We start from the raw sequence: 25,434 nt of genomic DNA, 5'->3' as shown, positions 1-25,434 counted from the left end.
TCAACAAAGGGAGTCCAGGACAGCCAAAGCTACACACAGAAACCCTGTCTTGGAAAAAATAAATAAATAAATAAATAAATAAATAAATAAATAGATAGATAGATAGATAGATAAGTATACCACATTACTTTTTTTTTAATCTTTCAAATTCTTTCAATAACTTTAAAATCGACCAAAGTAGCTAGATGAGGTGGCTCATGGGTATAATTCCAGTGTTTGGGACACAGAGGCAGGAAGATCACAGAAGTTTGAGACTAGTCTGGGCTTTGAAGTGAGTTCTATGTCAGCTGTGGCTACCGAATGAGTACCTGTTGGAAAAAAAATGCTAACAAAATGTATTTATGTATTAGGGATGGAGACATTTTTCTCGGCCTGCTGTAATCCTACCTACTTCCACGAAGGCAGAGGCTGAAAGGTTGAAAGTTTTAGGTGAGCCTGCCTGGGCTATTCAGAGAGTTCACAACTGACTTGGGTATATTAGTAAGACCATGTGTACACAAAACAAAAAAAGGGCTGAGTTGAATAGTGCTTGCCTAGCGTGTATGAGGCTGTCAGTTCAAGCTCCATCACTGAAAAGAGAGGGGGTGTTGGGGAGGATGACGGAGGGAAAGCAGGAGAAAAAGAAGGAGGAAGAGAAGGAGAGAGAAAAAGTATGATTTAGACATCTAAGCAAGACTGCTTCAGAGGTCCAAGCTAACTACATGGCTCATTTGCCCGTCTTTTTCTTAAGGACCTCATTTTTTTGTTTGTTTCTTTTGAGAGATTCACTATGTAGCCCTGGTTAGCCTGGAACTTACTGTGTAGACCAAGATGACCTCACACTTACAGAGATCTGGCTGTCTTCGCCTTCAGATTGCTTCAGACTGGCCTTCAGATTAGAAGCATGAGCCACCATGCATGGTCCAGCCCTCATTCTTTTTTTTTTTTTTTCCAGCCCTCATTCTTAATGCCCAAACTTAAAAACGTACGGTTGCCAAATCCAGTTTTGGCAGCTCTTGCTGTAATCCCACTTATTTGCAGGACGTTTGCCCTAAATTGGACTACATATGAAACCCTATCTAAAAAATAAAAGAGCTCCAATTACAGTGGCTCATGTAAAAATTATCCTTTGAAGCTCTGTGCAGTAGTGCATGCCTGTAATCCCAGCACTTGGGGATCCCAGAGATCCACAGAGGCAGGCAGATCTCTGTGAGTTTGAGGCCAGCCTGGTCTACAAAGCGAGTCCAGACAGCATATCTACACAGAGAAACCCTGTCTTGAAAAAAAAATCTTTTGAGAAATAAGAATACAGTTTCAAGCTTGGTTCATTGCATAAACCTGTAATCCGACCACTGTAGATGCTGAGGCAAGAGGCTTACTGTGTGTTTAAGGCCAGTTTGGGCTGCACAGTGAGTTCTAGGCTACATAACAAGATGAAAGAAAGAAAAAAAGAAAAAAAGAAAGAAAGAAAGAAAGAAAGAAAGAAAGAAAGAAAGAAAGAAAGAAAGAAAGAAAGAAAAAGATGACTTCCCCCTTCAAGAATCTGAGCTTCACAGAAGTCTCTGAAAGAGCTCAAATTGCTTGGGCATTTTAGGGAATATGTTTTTGTTTTGTTTTGTTTTGTTTTGAGACAGGGTTTCTGAGTGAAGCCTTGGCTGTCCTGGACTCACTTTGTAGACCAAGGTGGCCTCAAACTCACAAAGATCTGACTTCTTCTGCCTCCCCGAGTGCTGGGATTACAGGCATGAGTCAATGAGCCTCGGTTAGGGATTACATTTACTCTCAGAATTTGAGAGATAGACACAAGATGACCAAAGGATTCAAAGTCCAGCTTCTGCTACATAGTGAGTGTGAATCTGGGATACCCAGGGCTCTTCCTCAAACCTAACCAAACCAAACCACAAAAACCCCAGCCAGCCAAAGAAACAATAATAACACATCTATAAACTCCTGATACATTTTCCACTGTTACTGACAACTGAACCTTCACAATAACATTTGGATGCACCAGTGTTTTTACCCTATAATGTTTCATGGGGCTTAAAGGAGATGTTGAATCCTTGGCACATAACTTTCACCTAGAACACATTTCTTTAAGTTGGGCTTGGTGGTACACCAGCACTTGGGAGATGGAGATAAGAAGATCAGCATCCAAGATCCTCCTTGGCTATTTGGCAAGTTCAAAGCCAGCCTGGGATGCATGGAACTTTGTCTCAAGAAAAATAATATAAAATTTAATCCTAGTACTCAGGAAGCAGAGGTAGAGGAGTATGGGCTAGCCTGGATTATACATATAGATCCTGTCTCAAAAATCAAACAAAGCAAAATCAGGGGCCAGGCGAGATGGCTCAGTGGGTAAAGACCCTTGCTGCCAAGGCTGAAAACCCGAGTTCAACCCCCGGCATTCATACTGTAGAAGAGAACCAACTCTCCCAAGTTGTCTCTGGTTTCCATCAAGGCATGCGCGCACACACGCACACACATACACACACACACACACACACACACACACACTCACACACACACACACACAGCACTGCATCATTACACCACACCACACCAAATGAACATTTGAAAAAAACAGAACACACCAAACCAACAAAACCAAACCATCCACGTGGATCACTTACAATTTTTTTTTTTTAACAATTTTACATAACTTTCTATCCTATTGAGGCTAGAACGAAACCTGAAACTCCTTACTGAGACTCCCCCGGAGACCTATGAGAGTCGGCCTCTTTTTCTGCCTCTGCCCTCCGCTGGTGTCACTTCTCCTCTTGGCCACCTGCTATTCCTGTCTTGCTGAGACCCTTTGCCTTTCTCCAGACCTTTGTGCGCTGTGTGTCCTCTGCATGACACCGGTGACAGCTGCTCTGTATCCTGCTCACACTCTCCCTTCAGATCTTGCCTACAGCCACTTAAGCATACCACTCCATCACATGATCTCCTGCCTTTCCAGCACGAGCAGGAAGAATCATGAGTGTTTATTTAGTTGGTTAGTACGATTCCCTCCACCAGACTGCAAGAGCCACAAGGACAGGACTCTTGCCTGCTAGATTTCCTGTGCAGTCTCTTGATTTCTACATTTTCCTAGCACCCAGAACAAAACAGGAACTCAAATAAGGCTTTTTAACCTACGTCATCCATTCATTTATTCACTTATCTTAAAATCTGACTGACCTTGATTTTCTGATCCTCTTGTCTCACCATCCCCAGTCCTGGGACCTGGTTTTATTCAGTGCTGGGGAATGAACCCAGGTCTCTATATATTGAAGGCAAACACTCTACTAACCCATTTTCCTAGCCCCAGAACTCAAATATTTATTGCAGAAATGTATAAAATTAGTAGATACCATGATTACAATGTTAAGAGTGAGTAACAGAGGATTTAAAAGTCTAGCCTCACTCCTCGCTCTGATTACAGCTGGAAGCACAGAGCACGGGTTTAAAGTCTGGTCTGGTGACAGGGTATATGCTCTCCTAAAAGACTAAGACACTGGGCAGATAGAGGAACCTTAACTGCAAAACCAAGAAAAGCCTTTGAAAGTCATTTATACCTACAATAATATTTGTGGATGTATACTTGGCATGAAAAAAAATCTTATAATAGTTAAGTTTCAGGCAATTGGCTCAGAGCCTGGTTGCAAATGAGATCTTTGTGGCTGGTGATGGATGGATGAAGATACCATGTGTAATGGGGACCCAAAGTCTTGGAAGGAGTTACCTAGGAAGTTGCCAAGTCGGCATCCTGCTTCCAGCTGCCCAGCCCCCATTTGCCCTTAACCTTGGTCATTTGGCCAAAAAAAAAAAGAGACTTCAGAGCCTCCATTATAAACAGATCAGTGAGCTTGCACATTTGCCCTTCCCTCCAGACTTATCAACCTGAACAAATAATTTATTCTGAGTTATGAAACATATTTTCAGCCTTTTATTATATTAAATATTGATGCCCGTGTTAAAGCATAATGCACTGTGTGCATTTTGTACTTTGTAAATTCAGTCAGGAAGCCAATTCCTTCTTTCTTTTTTCACTTTGAGACAGGGTCTCACTATGTAGTCATAGTTGGCTTGGAACTAACTGTGTGGATCAGCTACCCTTGAACTCACCAAGCTCTTCCTGTCTCTGCCTCCAGAGTGCAAATATTAAAGACATGTACTACCATGTCTCCTCCCCGACCTCTCTTTCTTTCCCTCTCCCTCTCTTTCCTCTTTCTTCTGGACAGGGTTTCGCATAGTTCAGGCTGGTCCCAAATTTCTATGTAGCTGTATAGGACTTTAAACTCATGATCCTTCTGCCTCAATTTTCTGAGTGCTAAGGAAATAGCAGGCATATGTTATCTTACCCAGCTAGGCCGCTTTTGGTCCAGGAGTCTGCAGGAAGAAGAGACGTGTGCCGAGAACTAGATGAATGCCAAGCAAGACACTGAGCACTGAATGCTTGCTGAGTCTTCTAGCTCCTTTAGAATGGAAAGGAATTCCCTTCACTACAGAACAGAGGCGGCCAGTGTCTGGCCTGGTCCAAGCAGAGAACATGGGGGATGGAGTAATCTACAACTTTTCAAGTGGGAAGCTTAGTGTGGGATGGAGACTCAGCACGGAGAGATCATGGAACTTACATTTTAAAGATGGCACTTCAAGCTGCTTCCTTCTCCAACTCCAGTTATCCTTTTACAGTACCCTGTTGCAGGAATCATGGCACTTAACTTTTGTTTGTTTAGAGAAGGAATCTCTCTCAAGATAGCACTGGCTAGTTTGGAACTCATTATGTAGCTCAGGCTAGTTTTGAACTCGTAGCAATCCTCCTGCTTCAGCCTCTCATATGCTGAATTACAAGTGTAAGCCACAATGCCTGGCTTCTTAATCTAACTCTTTCATATCTTTTCCACTACAGGAAAAATATAGTAGGATTTTCCAGTGAGGGTTAGAAGACATTCCTGAGTCAGGCCAGGGCATCAATACTTCAGATTTTGTGAGTCATCATCTCTGATGTAGTCACTAATCTGCTATTGTCATGAAAAGGTAGCTCTGATACCCCCACAGTTAAGTTTTTTTTTTTTTTTTGTCTCAATAAAGTTTTATTACAAAATGGGCATCAGAGGCTGATGAGGTGGCTCAGCAGATAAAAGTCCTTGCTGCCAAGTCTGAAGACCTGAGAGTTTGATCCCTGGGACCCACAGGGTGGGAGGAGATAACTGAGCTCCAGGTGTTGGGATCATGGGAGTGTGCCCCCAGCCACTCACTCCCAGCTTGTGTTCCACCTCTTGAAACTTCCACCACTTCTCAACAGCATCATGGGCTGGTGGCTGAGCCTTAAATACATTGCTGGCATCTCACCCAAACTATAGCATTAACTTCAGAACGTCTCTGGAAGCCAGGAGATCAGGGCACCATGTGTTGTGTAAACCAAACTTCTTCCCACAGCTTCTGTGAATTACTGGGAAATGATTGAGAACACCAGCTTGTTTTAGGCCCTTTTTAATTATTAGTTACTTTTCTATTGCTGTGGTAAAGCATCATGATCAAAGTGACTTACGGAAGAGTTTATTTAGACTTACAGTTCCAGAGGGTTAGAGTCCATGATGGTGGAACAGAGGCATCAGTGGCAGGAATTGAATTATGACAACAGAAGCTGAGGGCTCATTTCTTAAACCATAAGCGGGAAACAGAAAGGGCATACGGGGAATGGTGCCACCCTTTGAAGCCTTGAAACTCACCCTCAGGGACATACTTCCTACAGAAAGGCCATACCTTCTAAACTGATTCAAACATTGCCATCAACAAGGGACCAAGTACTCAAACATCTGAGCCTATGGAGGTCTTTCTAATTCAAGCTACCACAGTTACTTCCGTGTTGCCATGACTAAAATACATGACAGAAACAAAAGAAAGCTGGGACGGTTTCTTTTGTCTCACTGTTTCAGGAGGATTTCAGTTTGTTCTGGTTGTGAGGGCATGATGGAGTGGTTCTGTCCCTGAGAGCCGACCAGGGAATGGGAATTCGCAGGCCGGAAGCAAGCATGGGTATACCCTTCAAAGGCCTTCCTGTAGTAACTGACTTCTACCCACCAGGGCCAAACTTTTAAAGTCTCTGTAGCCTTCAGAATAATACCTTAAGGTGCGAACTAAGGACTCAAGACAATAAGCTATGGGGAACTTTCCAGAGGCACTCAAACCACAATAGGAAGCATTGTTCTATCTAAAGCACCTTGTGTCTTTGAGAATATGTGATGAATGTATGCAGTAGTTCACCAATATCATTGAGATCTTGTCTTAAATCTAGGTACCATGGATTTGTAAAACCTTATTATTTATCTATTTTCATTATACAAAGAAACTCTTTCCTTTTTAGCTTCCTTCCTTCCTTCTTTCCCCCCCCCCCCCCCCCCCGCCCTTCTTTCATTTGTTTTGTGAGACTGGGTCTTACTCTGCAGCCCTGGTTGTCCTGGGACTCACTATGTAAACAAAGTTGGCCTTGAACTTACAAGGAATCTTTATGCCTCTGCCCCCTGAGTGCTAAGATGACAGGCAAGAGTCTTCTTGCCTGGCTTTGCTTGGGTCCTTTCATTTTAAAAAGACTGTTTATCAGAGTTTTGATTTTTAAGGATGTGTATATGCATGTGAGTTTGAACCTGTGAGGACAGTGCCTGAGGAGGTCAGAGAGGGGCTTTGAATATCCTCCTGAACCTGGAGCTGAAGGTGGTTGTCAACTGCCTGATGTGGGTGCTGGGGACTTGTCTCTTCTGGAAGAGCACTCTTAACTGCAGAGCTGGAGTTAGAGGCAGTTGTGAGCCACTAAACATGAATGCAGGGATTTGCACTTGGGCTGTCTGGAAGGGCAGCAAGAGCTCTTTAACCACCGAGCCATCTTTCCTGTTCCGGCCGAGGTTTTTCTCAAATTGCTCAGGATAACTTGCACTGCATGACCCAGTGGTGTAACCTCATTTTATCCTCTCATATTCTTAAGTAGTTCAGTTGGGGTGCACTGCTAGCATGGATCTCCATTGTCCCTTCTGCTCCATATCTCACTGGTAATAATTGCTTTCCCCTCTGCAACTATTCCCAGGAGATGAAGTGGTGAGGAATGTGTGTGTACGAGAGAGTTCTTGTGGCATGGTCCTCATGATATTCTTCTACTAGTGCCTTTTCTCATCCCTTCCCAATGCATTCATCTTTCTCTTTTATCAGTGCTGCCATGAGGTCTGTGGTTTTGTTCCACTAAGGATGAGGTATTTTGTACCTCATGGTGATGTGCTGCTCAATCACAGACTCAAAAGGAACTGGACTAACTGCTCATGAACCAACACCTCTAAAACGGTAGCCAAAGTAACCTTTTTCTTCTTCAAAAGTTCATTGTTCAGGGCATTTGTTACAGTAACTGAGAGCTGACTGAAGCATGCAATTAGGGTGTGTGGCGATGTTCCTCTCTCGTAAGTCTTGGGTATTAGAATACTTGGTCCTTAGTTGGTGGCTGTTTGGGAAAGATTAGGAGGCATGACCTTGTTGGAGGAAGTATGCCACTGGGGAGAGGCTTTAAGGTTTCAAAAAAAAAAAAAAAAACAAACTCATGCTATCTACAGTGTGCTTGCTCTCTTCCTGTTTGTGGTTTGAGATGTGAGCTCTCAGCTGCTGCTGTGGCCGCTTGCCATCTGTTGCCTTGGCTCCGCCATTGTTGGCTCTAACCCTCTGGAGCCATAAGCCTCAAATAAACTCCTTATTTTATAAGTTGCCTTTATCATGTGTTTTATCACAGCAACAGAAAAGTAACCGAGTGTATTCTCCTCTTTTTAATTGAATTTTAATTAAGTCCCAGTTTGGCATTACAAAATATATTGCTGTAGCAAGGAAATTTATGGGAAAGTGACAGAAAATGATCATATCTGAGAAACACATCTACAGTTAAACCATTTCTTAAAAGATCCCTCATCATTTATGTGGTACTTCAGAAGTTGACCCTGCATAATTATTTTTTTTTCCTTTACTTTTATCCAGACAAGGTTTCACATACCCTTCTGGCTGCAGACTTTCATCTACCTACCCCCACTTTCCCAGGGCTGCGGTTACAGACACGTGCCACCATGCCTAGATTTGTATCATGACAATGTATCAGCCCTGTACTTGTGTGTACTTGTATGGGCATCATTAGTTCCCCAAACAGCTCAGAGCTAGAGAAGGTAAAAATTGTTCTAATTCTTTTTTTTTTATAATTTTTATTTTTTAATATTAATCACAGGTTATTTACTTTGGATCCCAGCCTTAGCCCTTCCCTCATTCTCTCCCAATCCCACTCTCCCTCCCTCTCTAATTCTTGTAGAAGAGAACAAAGGAAATAAACTCAAGAGACTCATCTGTATGGTGGCCAAAGCCCAAGTTTATCGCTAGCCAGAGAGGCCAAGAGAGCTCAGCCACGGTGCCTTATCTCATTTGTTCCAGACTCTTTTGTAGTCTGTTAAAGCCTGTGGACCTCTTTGCCGAAATAGGTTTTATTTATTTATTTATTTGAGATAGAATTTCTCTGTCTAGCCTTGGCTTTCCCAGAACTCACTCTATAGACCATGCTGACCTTGAATGCAGAGATTCACCTGCCTCTGCCTCTTGAGTGCTGGAATTAAAGGCGCGTGGCACCACTGCCTGGCAGAATTCTGTTTTTAAATGCATAGAAAAGATATTCCCCCCCCCCAACATAATATTTTACTTGATTATTTAGGAATTTCAGATAATGCATTCTGATCACACTCACTTCCCGGTTGTCCCATGTTTGCACCGCCCCTTTTGAAGCCCTCCTCAAAAAAAAAAAAAAAAAAAAAAAAAAAGAAAAAAAGGAGAAAAAGAATCTAATATGCGTTGTTCATATACTCACGGAGGCACGCTCAAACTCCCAGTGGCCTGCCCCCTAAAGAAAACTGAGTCCTTCTCCACTTGCACCCCTGCCAGGGGACACCAACTATGGAAAGCCACACTTGAGCATCCTTACCACAATTTTTAAGAGTTCTCTTTGACAGCTTCGCTTTTAGGCTGTTGCTTTTTGGGGTGGTGTGGTGTGTGAGGGTGGAGGTTGTCACATAAGCCTTTTATGACCCTCATTCTTAACTCTGCATCTGCAAACACGGATGCCACTGCAAAAGTAGCTTCCTTGTCCTTTACAGTCCTTGGGATCATGGATCCTGGGCTTCTCCCTGATTTTTTTTGGCAATTACACAGACCCTAAACACCCACCTGGTCTCTGGTGGCTGCATGGACTATGAACATCAGCATAGCCCTCTGCCGAAGTATGGGTCACAGACACCATCATCGCCTTTGGCAGCGGGCCAAGGGCATCAACATGGCTTCTGGGGCAACATGGGCCACGGATGCCAATACGGACCCCATGGATAGCAACATCTTCTCTAAGAAGAGAGACATCCTAGGTACAGCTTCTCCAGATAGAATACATTAATCATGGTTACAGTTGAATGTTCTTTAAAAGTTTGTGCACTGGGCAAGGCGTGGTACCACACACCTTTAATCCTAGCACTTGAGAGGCAGAAGCAGGTGGATTTCTGAATTTGAGGCCAGCCTGACTTACAGAGAGAGTTCCAGAACAGCCGAGGCTACACAGAGAAACCCAGTCTCGAAAAAAAAGTAAAACAACAACGACAAAACAACAACAAAACTCCCAAAAGTTCATGTTAGTGACTCTTGGAGGTGAGGCCTTAGGGTCAGATGAGGTCAGGAGGAGGGAGTAGCTCCCCTATGATGGCAGCGATGACTCTGTGGGAAGTGTCTGTACGTGTGATGCTTTCTGCCGTAATGGAGTAAGAAGCCCTTACCAGAGGGTGTCCCATCTCCTCAACTCCTCAGCCATAGAAACAAAAGCTGGATAAACTTTAATTCTTTATCAGTTAACCAGCTTAAGGCATTTTGTTACAGCAACAAAAAAAAAAAAAGAGACTAAAATATCATATCCTGGGTTGCCTACCTTGAGACTTCTCGGATGAGAATGAGAGTGAATGAGGGAAGGGGATTGGGCTGGGGTCTCAAAAGTCACTTCAAGAGTACTTTTTCACTTCGTGACCTGACTTTTCCTTAGGTCCCACCTCCTAAAGATTAATAACGGAACATTTCCTATAGTGAAAGGCAGTTTATAGTATTATCGCCGCTTTGGTCAGTTGTAATCTGATACTCTGTTTTTACTGTGCTGAGTCAGTTTTAAAACCACACCCATATTCACAATCCCATAAGCCTTCTCCCCATACTCCTTACTTCAACTCTGCCACACATACCTCACATTCAGCCTCTACTAAGTGCTAATTTTATCCCACAGGAAGGAGCAGTTAGGAAAATGCTGACAGAGACCCTAATGATTAGTGACTAACGACTACAGACTGGGAGGCAATTAGGAGGTTTGTATCAGTTCAGGGGTTGGAGCAACTTCTCATTGTTTCCTCAGACTCCATGCATGAGCCCTGGCCGTTGTTTCCGCCAGCAGCGGTGGTTTTCATAGGGAGGATGTGAGGCAATAAAGGGTAGAGAGGTAGTAGAGGCCTTGACACTCTTCAGACCCAAATGACTCTCTGTTCTAGCCCCTGCTCTAGTGGCCCTTCTGCCGTCATGATCATGCAGGATGTTTGTAAGGCCACAGGCCTTTGAAAAGGCCAAAGAGTGTATTAGGCTTCTGTTTCTGTAATGAAACAGTTGAGGCTACTTAAAAAGAGGAAAGGTATATTTTAGCTCATAGCTTTGGAGGTTTCAGTCCCTAATTGGTTGGAGAGTGCCACTTCAAGGGCACTCTCTCAAGGACACTCTCCCAGTGGTTAACTTCCTTCCATCAGGTCTCACCTCCTGGAGAGTCCACTTTCTCCCCTCCTAGGAGCTTTAGAAGGGGTAGTAGAAATGGCTGGTAGTGGAAATGGCTGGTAGTAGAAATGGAAGACATCTATCCATGCCATAACAAACTGTAAAGATACTTAGTCTGGCTTTGAAATCCCAGTCTTCTCTCCACAGGCCCTGCTGGGATGACAGGGGTGCACCAGCACACTGGGCTCCTGGGGCTATCTTTACTTAGTCCATATCCTTCCTTGGGCATCATATCCTTTGGCACTGATGTCTTCAGTACCACATAGGATGCTAATGTTGGCAGGGCAGCCTTCTCCAGAAATGAGACACAGACTCAGTTCTGTTTGAGTCCCTGGAAGTACACAAGAAAGGGGAAATTTAGTATCCTTTATAAGTAAACTATTTTCGTTATAATCCCTTTTATTAAAATAAGACTTTCCAACCTGTTTTTTGAGATAGAGTCTTAATGATGTACAACTCACTATATAACCCAAGGTGGTTTTGATCTTGTAGCAATTCTCCTGCCTCAACTTCCAAATCCTGGACTTTATAGCTAAGCGGCACCATAACCAGATAAAATAACAAGCTGTTTATTTGTTTGTTTGTTTACTCAAGGAGATGAAGGCTGAGCCACAGTATCTTTTCAAGAAGAAACATTGGTAAGAATTATGCCAGTGAACTTTTTTATTGATTTAAGATGGTCTTCCCCCTCCCTCTCTTTCTTTCTCTCCCTTTCTCCTTTTACTTTCAGACTGTACTCCAGACTGGCTTTAAACTTGCTACGTAGGCCAGGATGCCCTCAAACTCCTGATCTCCCTGTCTCTACCTCTGAAATTATAGGCATGTACCACTATACGTGGCTAGCACCTCTATTAAGTACTCTGCCCTGTCATCATCCCAGCCTCTTTACCACATGGTCTGATTTGCTACTCAATTTGGCTGTCTATGCCAAAAAATGTGCACGTTTTCAGGGCACTTGTTGAAAAGATACTAAAAGCCCTCTCAGAATTCTAACCGGACATGTGCACGTGTCACAGCAAACATGGGCAGGCCAAGGACAACCTGAGGTATCAAGCTTTGCTTTCCACCATGCTTGAGACCTGTTCTTTTTGTTTGCTGCTGCTATAGATCAGGCTAGCCGGCCTGTGAGCTTCCACGGAATTCCATTTCTGCTCTCCATCTTGGGGCAGGTGGCTGGGAGCACAGCCATACGCTCTTATGTCCATTTTCACATAAGTTTTTGGGATGCAAACTCTAGTCTTTGGCTTTACGTGACAAGCATCATAAAAGATGAGCCATTTCCCAGCTCTCTCTTTTCTCTAAGGAAATTTTGCAAAGGGCTAACTAACTACAACAAATTGTTTTTGTTATTCTTTGTAAGAGTTTTTTAAGATACTAATTGTTGCTATCACAAACACGTGTGTGTGTGTGTGTGTGTGTGTGTGTGTGTACTTTCATTTTCATGCCACAGTGAGTGTATATAGAAAAGAGGACAACTTGGAGACACTGGTTCTCTCCTTCCACCAGGAAGGCCCTGGAGATTGACCTCAGATTGTCAGAGTTGCCTGCAAACACCTTTATCTGCTGAGCCACCTCATTGGCGTAGGCCCATTAGAGCTCAGGCCTGCAGATAAACTTTATGGAAATGATAAGAAGAAATCTGAGTATAGTTGGATTCTTGGGTCATTTCTGCCACACTTGGTTTTCACGGGAACCAACTCCGTCTGCAGCAGCTTCCTCCTGTCCTCCTGGAAGAGTCACGACGACCAGCCCTGAGCGGCTATGAGAGACTCTTTCTGGAACAGTCTCTCACGTCAGGAGGGTGAAGCACAAGCTGTGAGGCTGTGGCATTCATTTCCTTGCAACCCCCTTTAAGGTATTCTGTCATCCTATCACTTCAAAGTCCCTATTTTCCCTCAAGATCAGCACAAAAGGTCTTGGACCAGAAGCAGGCTCCTCTCTCCTCAGCGATAATTTCAGGACCGCAGACCTTCTTCTGGATCACCACGACGGTGACGTAGTGACAGGGCTAGGATTGGATGCAGCTGGTAACAACCTGAGTTTTAGCCAAAATTTTGTCCACAGCATATAATTTTTACATTCTTGAGGGCTGTAGCTCCTGTTTTCAATTCCTGGGACTTGACGCCAGTCATTGAGTGGTGTACTGTTTCTCAAACTTCAGCAATTGGTGTACCCACAGCAGGGTCTTTGCTGTCTCTACAGTCCCCTACCGCTTAAGTAAATTTCATCTCATCAAATACATCTATTTATTTTTTAATTTATTTGAATTTTGAAGTTAGGGCTGGCTAAGTAGTTGGCTATGTAGGATGCTTGGAATTGAATCTGGGTTCCCTGGAAGAGCAGCAAGTGGTCCTAACAGCTGAAATAGTTCTCCAAGCCCATAAATAAAACCTCACATCTCAGTGTGGATTAATATATCTTACTAAGATGAAAACATCTAATAAAAGGTGACCAGAGTTGGACACACCATCAAAAAATGTCCGGAGGGCAAATACATACATAATACATATATTTGGCAGTATTAGTCATTAGGGAAATGCAAATTCAAGCCACGGGAGAGTATCACTATAACTAAAGAATGACTACAATTAAAGCAGACTAGTTGGTGAGGAGGCAGCGTAAGCTAGCTATCTCATGCCTTGATGGAATGCAAATTGGCTCAGCCATGTTAGAAAACAGTCAGGCCAATTTTGGAAAGTTGAATATTCATTTACCAGGCACTTAGGTATTTACCCAAGAGAAAGTGTGTGTGTGTGTCCACTGTCCATAGCATTATTAGTCAGACTCAGGAAAACTACCTCTTTTCCAGAAAAATAATCAACCCTGAACGATATTTGAAGGGTTCCTAGATTAGATGAAGCCAACATACAGATAACAGGTTAAGTGCCCTTAACCTAGAATTTCAGAACATTTCCCCAACTGGGAGCCAGGGGAAGCGCTGCAGAGATTCAAGCTGAATTGCGGAGCAACGTTTTCATTCTCGTAGTTTACTCCCGTTGGACAGCAGGTGGCGCGCCCGCCTGGCTCAACGGCCGACTGGTCGCATTCCAAGAACCCACTGGCGCGCGAGGGGGCCATGGTACAGTGTCAGTCACTGCTTCTTCCAAGGAACAGCTTCCCAGTGTTGCATGCATGGAGGAAGGATGCCAGATTACAGGCGGCGAGGAGTAGCCCCTGGGACCCTATAATCTTCCTAGCCCTGACCTGTAGATGCGGCGTAGCCGGCCTGCTGAACGCGGTAGAGAGAAGCGCGCGGCAGGGCTCTCAGGGCGCTTGGATGCGGTGTGCGAGCAGAGCTCTTGGCAGGAGCATAAAACACAGAAACCAGACTGCAAATACTTACACATGCGAAGGAGGAAACCGAAACCTTGCTGCGTCATTTAAAAAGCACGAAAACTGGAGATGTAGCTCAGTGGCAGATTCTTGACCAGCTTGCGTGACTGAGGATTTAGGGTCAATCCCCTGTAACTGCAAAATGCAAATAAAATAAAACAAAACGAAAAGCATAAAGGCAACGACAGTTCGGTTTTTGGAAACCCTCATTCTCTTAGAAAACAGTCTTTTGCTTTGATAGCAACGCGAAAGACTGTTTTGCACACAGGACACTCCGTGAGAGCAAAGGCTTGTATGTAAAGCAACTGGGAAGCCGGACTGGTCAGGGGTAGGGCTTATTTTCTCAGATGCTATCCCTGCCTCTTCAAAGCGGGAGGATAGTAGAACTTAAAAGAGAGCCAGGGTTTCCAAACTATTAACGGGGGTGACACCTAACGCTGTTCCTGAAGTAAGGACGCTTTAGAGAAGAGGGCTTTAGAGAAGAGGTTCTCAACCCGTGGGTCGAGACCCCCGTGCTGGGTCACCTAATCCTTTCACTGGGGGTCTCTTATCAGATATCCTGCATATCAGATATTTACATCACAATTCATAACAGAAGCGAAATTACAGTTATGAAGTAGCAACGAAAATAGTTTTACGGTTGGGGAAAATAGTTTTACAACATGAGGAACTGTATTAAAGGGTCACGGCATCAGGAAGGTTGAGAGCCACTGCTTTAAAGCAATGCTTCTCAGTAGGCATGGTGGCACATGCCTGTGATTTCAGCACCGGGAGGCAGAGACAGAAGGCCCACTTGGAGTTCAAGGCCAGCTTGGGTGAGTTCCGGGTTCCCTTGTGCTACAGTGCGATGCTCTGTTTCTGGTAGAAAATAAATAAAGGAAGGAAGGGAGGGAGGGAGGGAGGGAGAGAGGGAGAGAGGGAAGGGAAGGAAGGAAGGAAGGAAGGAAGGAAGGAAGGAAGGAAGGAAGGAAGGAAGGAAAAAGGAAGGAAGGAAGGAAGGAAGGAAGGAAGGAAGAAAGAAAGAAAGAAAGAAAGAAAGAAAGAAAGAAAGAAAGAAAGAAGGAAAGAAAGAAAGTCTGGTTCATGATCAACTGTGCCTTAAGAATACAGATGTGCAGATCAGGTGCCTGGGTCTTCCATTTGCTAACCCAATTGAAAAGAATGGAAGGTGCCATATGTTTGTGATTTTAAATAAGCTTTCTGAACAATCCTATTCTACCCGTTTATGCTTGTTTTATTGTTTTGTTTGAGACAGGGTCTTTTTTTAATTAATAATTTTTATTTTTTTGTATTAATCACAGGTTATTTACTTTGTATCCCAGCCGTAGCCCCCTCCCTCATTCCCTCCCAATTCCACTCTCCCTCCCTCATCTCTACCCTGCCCCTTTCCAAGTCCACTGATAGGGAAGGTCCTCCTCCCCTTCCATCTGACCTTAGCTTATCAGGTATCTTCAGGACTGGCTGCAATGTCCTCCTCTGTGGCCTAGCAGGACTGCTCCTCCCTTGGGGGAAGGGGGGAGGTCAAAGAGCCAGCCACCGAATTCATGTCAGAAATAGAGACAGAGTCTTGCTACATAGCTCAACTGGCCTGGCACTCACTGTGTAACCCTGCTGCCCTTGAACCTCTGATTTTCCCATCTCTGTCTCCCAAGTGCTGTCACTGTAGGTCTGCACCACCATAGCTGGAAACTCTGAGTCTGAGAACTTTGGCCTTTTGGTAGTTTAGATAAAAGAGCCAGGTTTTGAGCACACAACTCCTTCCAAAGCTGATTTTCTGCTCCCAGTGGCCAGATGTAATCCAAGCAAGCACTTGGGAGGCTGAAGAAGGATGACTTTGCTGAGTTGGAGGCTAACCTTGGCTATTGTAGTAAGTACTGGACCTTCTTACAAGATTGCTCAGGCAGTAAGGATGCTAACCACCACACTTGATGACTTTAATTTAATCTCTGGGACCTTCGTGGTAGAAGAAGAGAACCAACTCCTCCAGATTGTCCTCTGACCTCCACATACTCATGGTGGCATCTAAACTGCTATTTTATATTAAACAAACAAAGGAATGAATGAATGAAGCAGGGCATGGTGGCACACGCCTGTAAACCCAGCACTGAGGAAGCAGAGGCAGGTGGATCTCTGTTTGAGGCCAGCCTGCTGTACAGAATGAGTCCAGGACAGTCAAGGCTACACAGAGAAACCCTGTCTTGAAAAACACAAACAAAAAAACAAAATAATTGAATGAACGTACAAAAATCACAAATAAATAAGAAGAAAACAAAAAGCAAAAAGGTCCAGGAATGTTGCTAAGCTGGCAGAGAGCTCCCTGGCATATATGAAGTCCTGGGTTCTGTCCCAGCCCTGAATAACCCAGAGCTGGTGGTACATGCCTGTAATCTTGGGAAGGTAGCGGCAGGAAAATCAGGAGCCCAAGGTCATCCTCCGTTACACACTGAGCACCAGGACAGCCTGGGTTAGGAGAGAGCCTGTCTCAATACTCCCCACCCCCCAATTTTGTTACTGTGGATAGTGTTGACCGATCGTTAATACTATTTAATATTATCTGTGTGTTTCTAATATGTCTCATATTTCTCTATTTTCAGCATAGTTGCTCATTGCACTTTTGTGTCAATGGTATATAGATGCATATACAATGACCCCAGTTTAATTTGGGAAGCACTAGAGGCTCAGGGGCACCAAGCCTCAACAAAACCCCCAACTAAACCCAACTAACCAACCACAACAAAAACCGCCGAGACCTGGGAAGGGTGTCCAACAACAAAAAAGGTCTAAATGTGTGACTTTTAAAAGTTTCAAAAGATAGGTGCAAGTATAGCATGGAGAATCACGAAATGCTTGGTAGAAATGACTGAATGGACGAGGAATTTTTTCGGCTCATGGTTTCAGAGGGTTCAGTTCATGGCTGCATGGCCTTATGTACTCAATCAGAACCCCACTGTTGTGTACATGGGTAGAGACACTGTTATGTACTCCCTGATAGATGGAAAGTAGGAAAAGAGAAAGAGAGAGAAACAGGAAGAATCTGGGTCAAGAGACAGCCCCTTCCCACATGCCTTTGGTGATCTAGGTTCAGCCTCCCAATTTTTACTACCTCCCAACAATGCCATATACTAAGAATCCATCAGGGGATTAAACCACCCACTGTGTCAGAACCCTTATGATCTACGGGATGCCCTCGCACACACCGCCAGAGGTGTCCGAGGCTAATCTTTCTCAGTTCCCATAACCACTATCCTGTATAAAGGTACAAATTCTTCCAAACCCAAGCCCCCCTCCTGCAAGCAATGGGGCAAATCCTCTCTCAGAGCCCAGAGCCCTGAGCCATCCCCATCCCCAACAGAAGCTGGTGCTTGATGCTGAGGCCTAACCCACTGAAAGTCGGAGTGGACCACCTATGCCCGTGACCCACTTGATGTGGCAATTGCTGACCCAGTACGTGCCAGTCAGACTGGTTTCTCTGAGCCCGGACGTTGGTCTTTTTTTCTGTGTTGTATTTTCAATCTGACACAGGCCTGGTCCGTCATTCCTATTGCCGGCCTCTGCGGACTTAGATCCTACTGCATTTTGGTGGAATTAGATTTGTTGAGAAATCCATAAGCTGATTTTCATTTGTTCATCAGGAGATGAGAGGCACCACCAGTAACACATTAAATTAGCCTTATTTTTCATTAGCTGTCATGAGACTATTGAAAATCTAAACGTTGTAAAGACATTTATTACATGCGTATGAATGTTTTGCTTGCACGTAGCCACGTGTTTGCTGTGTGTATGTGCAGCACGTATATTCCTGGTGCTCTTGGAAGTCATATGCTGTGGTGGGGTGGAGTTTGGGATGGTTGAGAGCAACAGTGTGGACTTTGGAAACTGAATCAGGGTCTCCGAAAGAGCCACACTGCTCCTAACCGCTGAGCCACCTCTCCAGCGCCATCAGATTTTAAATAAAATTTTCCCATTATTTCTTATTACCGGTGTGTGGGCATGTGCATGTGTGTGTACCATGGTACACGCAGGTCAGCAGACAACTTTAGGGAGTTGATTCTCTCCTTCCGCTGTGGATTCTGGAGACTGAGTTCATGCCATCAGGCTTGCATGAAAAGCGCATATACCTGGTGGTGAATCTCTTGAGACAAGATCCCATGTAGCTCAGGCTGGTTTTAAATGCCTGATCTTTCTGCATACACATCCCAAGTGCTAGGATCACAGGCCTGGGCCACCAGGCCCAGATATGTCACTAGATAGTTAAAGAAGCTGATGATTCCAGAAATATTGAAAATGGCTGCATGGAGGGCATGAAGGAATATGCCTGTAATCCCAGCACTTGAGAGACTGAGGCAGAGGGATTATTCTGAACTCGAGGCTTGCTTCAGCTACGTAGTAAGTTCAAGGCAACTTGGATATGTAGTAAAAACTTGCCCCCCTAAAGCAAAGTGAAACAAATAAGATGGTGTTGATCTGTGCAAACTTCTTCCTGTTTTCTCTTACGGACTCTTCATCCTAACCTCAGAAGGTGGGTGCTAACGAACTCCTCAGCTCATATTCAAGACTTTCAGCTTGATGGCGTAGGTCTGGATAGGAATACTGTCTTGGACACCAGTGAGTACTTGCTGTTGTCCTCTGCCTCCTTCCTCAGCTCCTCACCCATAGGATGTGCTGTTTGAGACACCCAGGCTTTCTTTTCCCAGTCATACTCTTGGTACCCCCTGAAATTTGTGTGTGTGTGTGTCTGTCTGTGTATGCACATATGTGTTCACCTGATGTGTGTTCATGTGGGGATCAGAGGTAACCACCGCCATCTTCCTCAATCATTCTCCACTTCGTTTTTCTGAGACAGGCTCTCTCGTGGAACCCAAAGCTTGTCGTTTTGGCTGGACTAACTGGCCAGTGAACCCTGGAACTTAACCTGTCCCCATGGGTTACAGACACATACCATGCTGCCTGCCTTCAAATTTTTAATTAAAAAAATTTTTTTTGAGAATTTTGTATGTATTTTTATCATTTCCACCCATCTCTCTCCGTATTTGAACCCCTCCAGTGTTCTATTCCCTTACTGACTCTCAAATTTATGAACTGTTCTATAATTATTGTTCTCTCTCTCTCTCCTTCTCTCCCATTTAGTGTTGTTCTCACATGCATGTGCTTAGCGGTGACCACTTGGGCTTAGAAAATCTATCAGGGGGCTCATCCCTAGAGAAGAGTGATTACCCACCTGTCAGCAGCCATTGGTTGGCTGTAGCTCTTTATCTGAGGGTGGCTTTGAACTGGGCAGAGGCTGGCCTTGAACTCCTGATCCTCCTGCCACAGCCCCCAAGTGCTTATAGAGATTACAGGTGCGCTACACTAGTCCAGCTTTTATTAATCTTCCAAAAAATTTATTTTTACTTTTATTTTGGCCTGATCTCTTTAGTGATGTTTCTTCTCGCTTCAGGAAACCATATTCTTTTTGATTTGTCTTATGATAGGATTACACTGGGCAGCTCAGGCTCAGGTGGCCCTGAAACTGAGGCCCAGTCTGGCCTCAAGCTAGCCTCAACCTCCTGAGGTTGCAGAAGTAAGACACCAGATCTGGCCCACAACATTCTTTAACTCTGAGATGAACGTGTGGCTCTCTCTCTGAAGGTGAACCCTGGCAAGACAGGATGCCCCACACTTACCTACATGTCCGACACCTGGGAAATGGAAGCAGGAGAATGTACCCGGACATATAACAAAATCTATCTCAAAAAAGAAACAGACCCAAAAGAACCCCTGCAGAGAAGTGAATCCTCAGGTCTCAGGCTCCAAAACCTGTGAACAACTTGAAGCTCTTTTTCTGGTCTCTGTAATCAGATTTCCTACATTTCATATGTCCATCTAGACAAATGAATAATGAATCCCTCTGCCCATAGCTGCCGTTTACTGAATGTTCATCGAGGGCCTGGCACGGTGCTGTTCCATCTTCATCACCTCCTTTCATCTTCCCAGCGTTAAAAGTACACACTATTATTTATGGCCCTTTTTTCACAGTGAAGGGAACTGAGGTTGGACTTGTGGCGTACATACGTTGCCGAACGTGACAAGCTGTTGACTGGCAGAAGTGGGATTTGATCCTGGCTCTGGAGGGAGATCCATCAATCCAGCTTGCCGAGCCACTTGCTTCTTTACTTGGATGGGCAGATTTACTCTGATTCATGTCTGAGTGGTGACGAATGAACCGATGGCATCCGGAAGCTTGGAGAGCGTAGTGTGGCACGGCTTTGTGCTCGGCTGGGGTTCAGAGCAAACGGACCTGTCTCTCCCCAGAGCTTCTGCTAAGCTGTGCCCTCCCTGAGCCTGGGCACAGTGAGGGACACAAGGGGCCAGCATCATGCTGGCTTGGCTTGAGGCTGATCTGGAGTCCAGTTCTCTCTGCGGGGGAGGGGGGGTGCTAGCTACTACTTGGCCAACGTTCATTCTGGAAGGAGGCAGGCAGCTGCCACTACTCAGCACACTCCCCAGCCCCCACCCCGACCCGTCTGGGTGACCTCCAGATACCAGAAAGTGATGAACTAACTATCCGAGCGGCTCAGGAAATGCCTTTGGTGCCTGTGGTTTCACATTTCCAAGATCAGAATTATAACTTGAATCTGTCCAGACATTTGCATGTCAGTGTTTATGCCGGGGAGCAACCTCAGCGAACCTTGCGACTTCCTGGTGGGCTGCAGGATCAGGTCTGTTTGTGAGGTGGGAAAGGAGGTCAGAGGCGACAAGGTGACGTGCCTGAGGCCACGCAGAGCTGGGGCTTGACCCCAGATCCCAATGCTCCAAATTGCTTTCACTTCACCTGTGAGGCCCCAGGGTGACTGGGACAGGTGTGGGCAAGCATCTGAAGAGAGGAAGCCCAGCTCTGCCCTCTCCACATGTGCTCTCACTATTGTATGGGGATCTTATATAAGAATAATTAGAACGAAGGTTTGCATTGCTGATGAAGTGTTTTGGAGGACCCAAGTTATTTCCTCTTCCCTGAGAATAAGGTCTAAGCCTCCTCTCGGCCTCCCATTAGATCTTTTATTCTATGTGGGAACAAGAAGAGGCCTTTGGGAGGATGTCCTCAGCTGCAGCATGATGACACTTTGGCAAGTTCTTTAAAAAATTATTGCTATTACATTTGTGTGTGTGTGTGTGTGTGTGTGTGTGTGTGTGTGTGTGTGTGTACATGAGCCCCAAGGCATAGCACATGAGAGGAGGCCAGAAGATAGCTTGCCAGAGTCAGTCCTCTGCTTTACATTGTGGGTCTCAGAGTGCCAACTCAGGTCAGGCTGCTCAGCCATATTGCTGGCCCTTGACAAATTCTTAACCCCAGTCAGCCTTCTGTGAAAATGAGGTCTTGGCTGAGATGATTTTGGTTCACCTTATGACATCTGTGCACCTCGGATGTCATGGTTAATTCATGAGCTCCTTGATAAAGAATCCTAAACTGTCTCTTCTTCTTTTTGTGTGTATGTGTACCTTTTGGAATGGTCTTATCTATAGTTTCTGTGGCATTGACTCCTGTAAATTCTCCTCTGGCTTTCACATCTGCTATGGCACCTGCTCACGCCTTACAAATACATAAAACAATAAATATTATTGTAATAATAAACAGGATACTAACCACATCAATAATAATGATAGTTTAACCCCCCCCCCCATATCTGTCCCCAAAGAAATGACCTAGGACTTGGTCAGACCAAGGAAGAGGAAATGTTAGGCTCTCCTTGTCACTCTTCACAAACCACTCAGAGTCGTACACAGGAGAAATGATCTTTAATATCTGACTTGGTTTCCGACCCCATCAAAGTGCCAGCGTTGCCTAGAGAACAAGGAGGGGCTTTGAGAGGTACAAAATCAAGAGACAAACAACAAACCTGGACATCACCAGGGGCCATACGCGCTCTGCCCCAGCACACGGGAGCGGGCAGGCCTCACACACACACTCATGCAGCCCACACGAACACCGAACAGACACACGCACGTGTACCCACAGATAAATACGTAGAGAGGAACTCATTTTATGTATATACATAGAGAGAAGAGAGAGAGACTTAAGTCCCGGCCGGCGTTAGGGGGTGGGGGCCTCCAGGCTCTCAGCATGCTCAGCCCAGCTCTCCGCTGTACCTGGCACCCATGCCCCTGCCAGAAAAGCAGCTGCCCCTCTCCCCGCCCCCCTCCCCCCTTGTCCCCCTGCGACCCTGTGTCTACCCAGGGCTGACACTCCCCCACCCCCCCCACGCGCCCTCCCTTTCCCCACGATGGTGTCCTCCGCCCTCCCAGATGTGTGTATGTGTTTGTTGGGGGAGATGGAAAGGGACCCTAAAAGTGCCCGGGCGCCAGGGGCATGTTGCTTTTGAAGCCCGTCTGCCCGTTGGCCAGGTCGCTCGTGGGGTCGCAGCCCCCGTTGCTGGCGTCGCCGTCGGTGCCCGGGCTCTCCGGCTCGCCTAGGAGCTTGAAGGTGAAGAGCGGCCCGGAGTCAAGGCGGCCCCGGCGGCCGGCAGGCTCCGGCAGGCTGAGCAGCGCCCCGGGTTTCCACTCGGGGAAGGCGCACAGCTCCACCGGCGGCTGCGCTCCTCGACCCAGGTAGCCTGGGCTGGGTGACGCCGAGGGCAGGGTCCGCTGGCTACCGCTCATGCAGCTGCCGCTGTCGTCGAGAGAGTCCTTCCGCGACTGCGACCTCTCCAGCGAGCCGCCACGCGTCCACGGCCGGTAGGTGTAAGCGCAGCCGCCCAGGCGGCGACGGCGGCGGCGGCGGCGTCCGCCGCGACACTGGCACCCAAGGATGCGCATGAAGGCGCGCTTGAACTCCTTGCTGGAGCACGGGTAGATGATGGGGTTGAGGCAGCTGTTGAAATAGCCCAGCCAGAACACCACCTTGAACACGGCGTCCGGAGGCTTGAGGGTGGAGAACAGGGAGCCTGCAGGGGCGCAGACAGAAAGACAAGACAGCGGTTGGTCAGTACACTCGCTGCTCAGAAGCACTCCTCAGCGGTGCTCCGTGGGAGCTTTCCCACCCTCAGGCCTAGTCCCAGGCGATTTTCTACCCCGGAAGGCTATCCTTTCCCATTTTGAAATGAACTATTGGGACTGATGCTCATTGGTTAAGAGGCCTTGATGCCCTATTACAAAGACCAGAGTTCGAATCTCCGTCCTCCCATGGAGAAATTCCTAATTGCCTGCAATTCCGGCTCCCACGGATGTGATGGCATCTTCTGGCCCCTGGGAGCACTACACACATACGAGTTAGCACTCACACTGATACACACATTAAAAAAAAAAAAAAAAAAAAAAAGATGAGGCAGGTATGTCCACTTTTAATCCCAGCAGTTGGAAGGTATTCAGATCTTTGTGAGTTCAAGGCCAGCCTGGCTCCATAGTGAGTTTCAGGTTTACAAAAAAACAAAAAACAAAAACAAAAACGAAACAAAACAAAAACAAAAAAAACCCCAAATCAAACCAAAACTAAATAAAGAAAAGAAAAAAAAAGTGAATGAATTCTAACTCAGTAACTTGCCTTCTTGTCTTTGAAATCCCTCCTGATGTAGGTAAGCAGCTTCTACAGTCCTGGCTCTTAGGTTTCACAGGTCAGCGCTTACTCTGTCTACCCAGGGGATCTTACCCCCTGCACTGGCACATCTCTGTTGGTCTAGGCTGCCTGTGTGAGGTGCTTTACCTGCAGTATCTTATCCCTCACAGAAGCCTGGAAAATAAGCACCAATTTGTTCCCATGGCAAATAGGAGCCATGCTAAAGACCAGAAATGCATAGCATAGACTTTTAACAATAAAAGAAGGCAACTCAAAAGAATTTAAAAAAAATCTTGGAGTAAAGAAAAATGACTTGATGCTTCAAAAGGACAGCCTTCAAGGCAAGAATAGCAGGAGTTAGCTGTATTCTCTCAAACAGCTAATGGGTATTCAGAATATAAGAAACCCTCTAACGTGAGAAAAAGAGCTGAGCATATATCTTAGTGGTAGAGTCCTTGTGTGTGAGGCCTTGGGTTCAATCCACTAAGTCAAACAATGTGAGTTGAGTCTTGTAACCAACATAGTAAACGGAGACAACCTATTCCTACACTTTGGCCTCTGATCTCCACAATTACACCAAGTCGAATACATTAAAAAATTGTTAAAAAAAATCTATATGGTGTCTCATGCCTATAATTCCAGTACTCAAGAGGCTGAGGCAGGAGCATTGTTAGAAATTTGAGGTCATCCTGGAATACATATTTCTAGGCCAGCTTGGGTTTCAGCCTCAGGTTAGTCTGCAGTACAATATGAGATTGTATCTAAAAACAAACAAACAAAACCAAAAACAAATCAACAAGGAAAATTTCCCAGCCAACAAACTAACCAGACAAAGAGGCAGAATATCTCCCCAACTTAAAAACAAAACAAAATAAGAAATCAAGAAGAACACTGAGTTCCCAGTAGCAGTATACTCCAATGGAAAAAAAAAATTAGGTAAAGAAAATTGACAATTGACATGAATGTAGACAAGATGCTCAAAGTATTAGGCAGTTGAATACATTAAAATAAGCTATAAAGAACTGGGCACATGGCACATGGCACACGCCTGTAATCCCAGCACTTGGGGTTGCAGAAGCAGGCAGATCTCTGTGAGTTGGAAGCCAGCCTGGTCTACAAAGTGAGTTCAGAACAGCCAAGGCTACACAGAGAAAGAAAAATAAAAAAAGACCCCCATCTCCCCAGCCAAGTGAGCCATAAAGAGATAAAATATGTCTTTTAAGATGAACATTAGAAAGCTGCCAAGTAAGGCTATGAGGACATGAGGAGCCCTTGGCTTTGGCAGTTAAAGGCACAGGATGTGTAGACATTTTGAAGAATATACTGGTACTATGTGGTTCAGCTGACTGTGCACACATTTGAGCTGGCCCATTTTGTTCCAGGCCACAGCACTCAAAGAATTTCACGTGGGACCGTCAGGAGGATGCTTTTAATAGTGTTGTTTGTGGTGACAGAGACTAGGAGAAAACCCAGGAGAGGTAGAAGGGAGGCATATGTAAACCTGGATAATGAATAACACTTATGACCCAAGATAACATACCTTATGGCAATATGGAAAGAGTTTAAATGCACCATTCTTCATGGGAAAAAGCGTAAAGCAGAGTGAGATTTATGAATGAATTCATTTATGCAATTAGCCAAACAACCATATGTGTTTTGCAGAAACATTTTTCAAATTAAAAGACACATCACAAAACCACATGAAACACTTGCTGTTTGCCTAGGGATGGAGGCAGATGGACATGGAATGGAAAATTGGAATA

The 25,434-nt window shown here is 45.2% G+C and overlaps 1 protein-coding gene across 1 annotated transcript in view; it reads right to left on the bottom strand.

Moving 5' to 3' along the window:
* Positions 1 to 22,341: 22,341 nt before the first annotated feature.
* Positions 22,342 to 25,434, bottom strand: part of Adra1b (adrenoceptor alpha 1B) — a gene marked incomplete at its 5' end in the record, with an annotated part of 82,109 nt that continues 79,016 nt past the window's right edge. Inside the window, one exon of the mRNA XM_055610721.1 lies at positions 22,342 to 23,063. Coding sequence (XP_055466696.1) covers positions 22,465 to 23,063 — 599 coding nt within the window. The remainder of the gene's footprint in view (positions 23,064 to 25,434) is intronic.

Source organism: Psammomys obesus, unplaced genomic scaffold (assembly GCF_907164565.1).
Source record: "Psammomys obesus unplaced genomic scaffold, mPsaObe1.curated_primary_1811, whole genome shotgun sequence".
NCBI lineage: Eukaryota > Metazoa > Chordata > Mammalia > Rodentia > Muridae > Psammomys > Psammomys obesus.
Note: the sequence above shows the minus strand (reverse complement) of the source record. Positions and strands in the feature narration are given on the sequence as shown.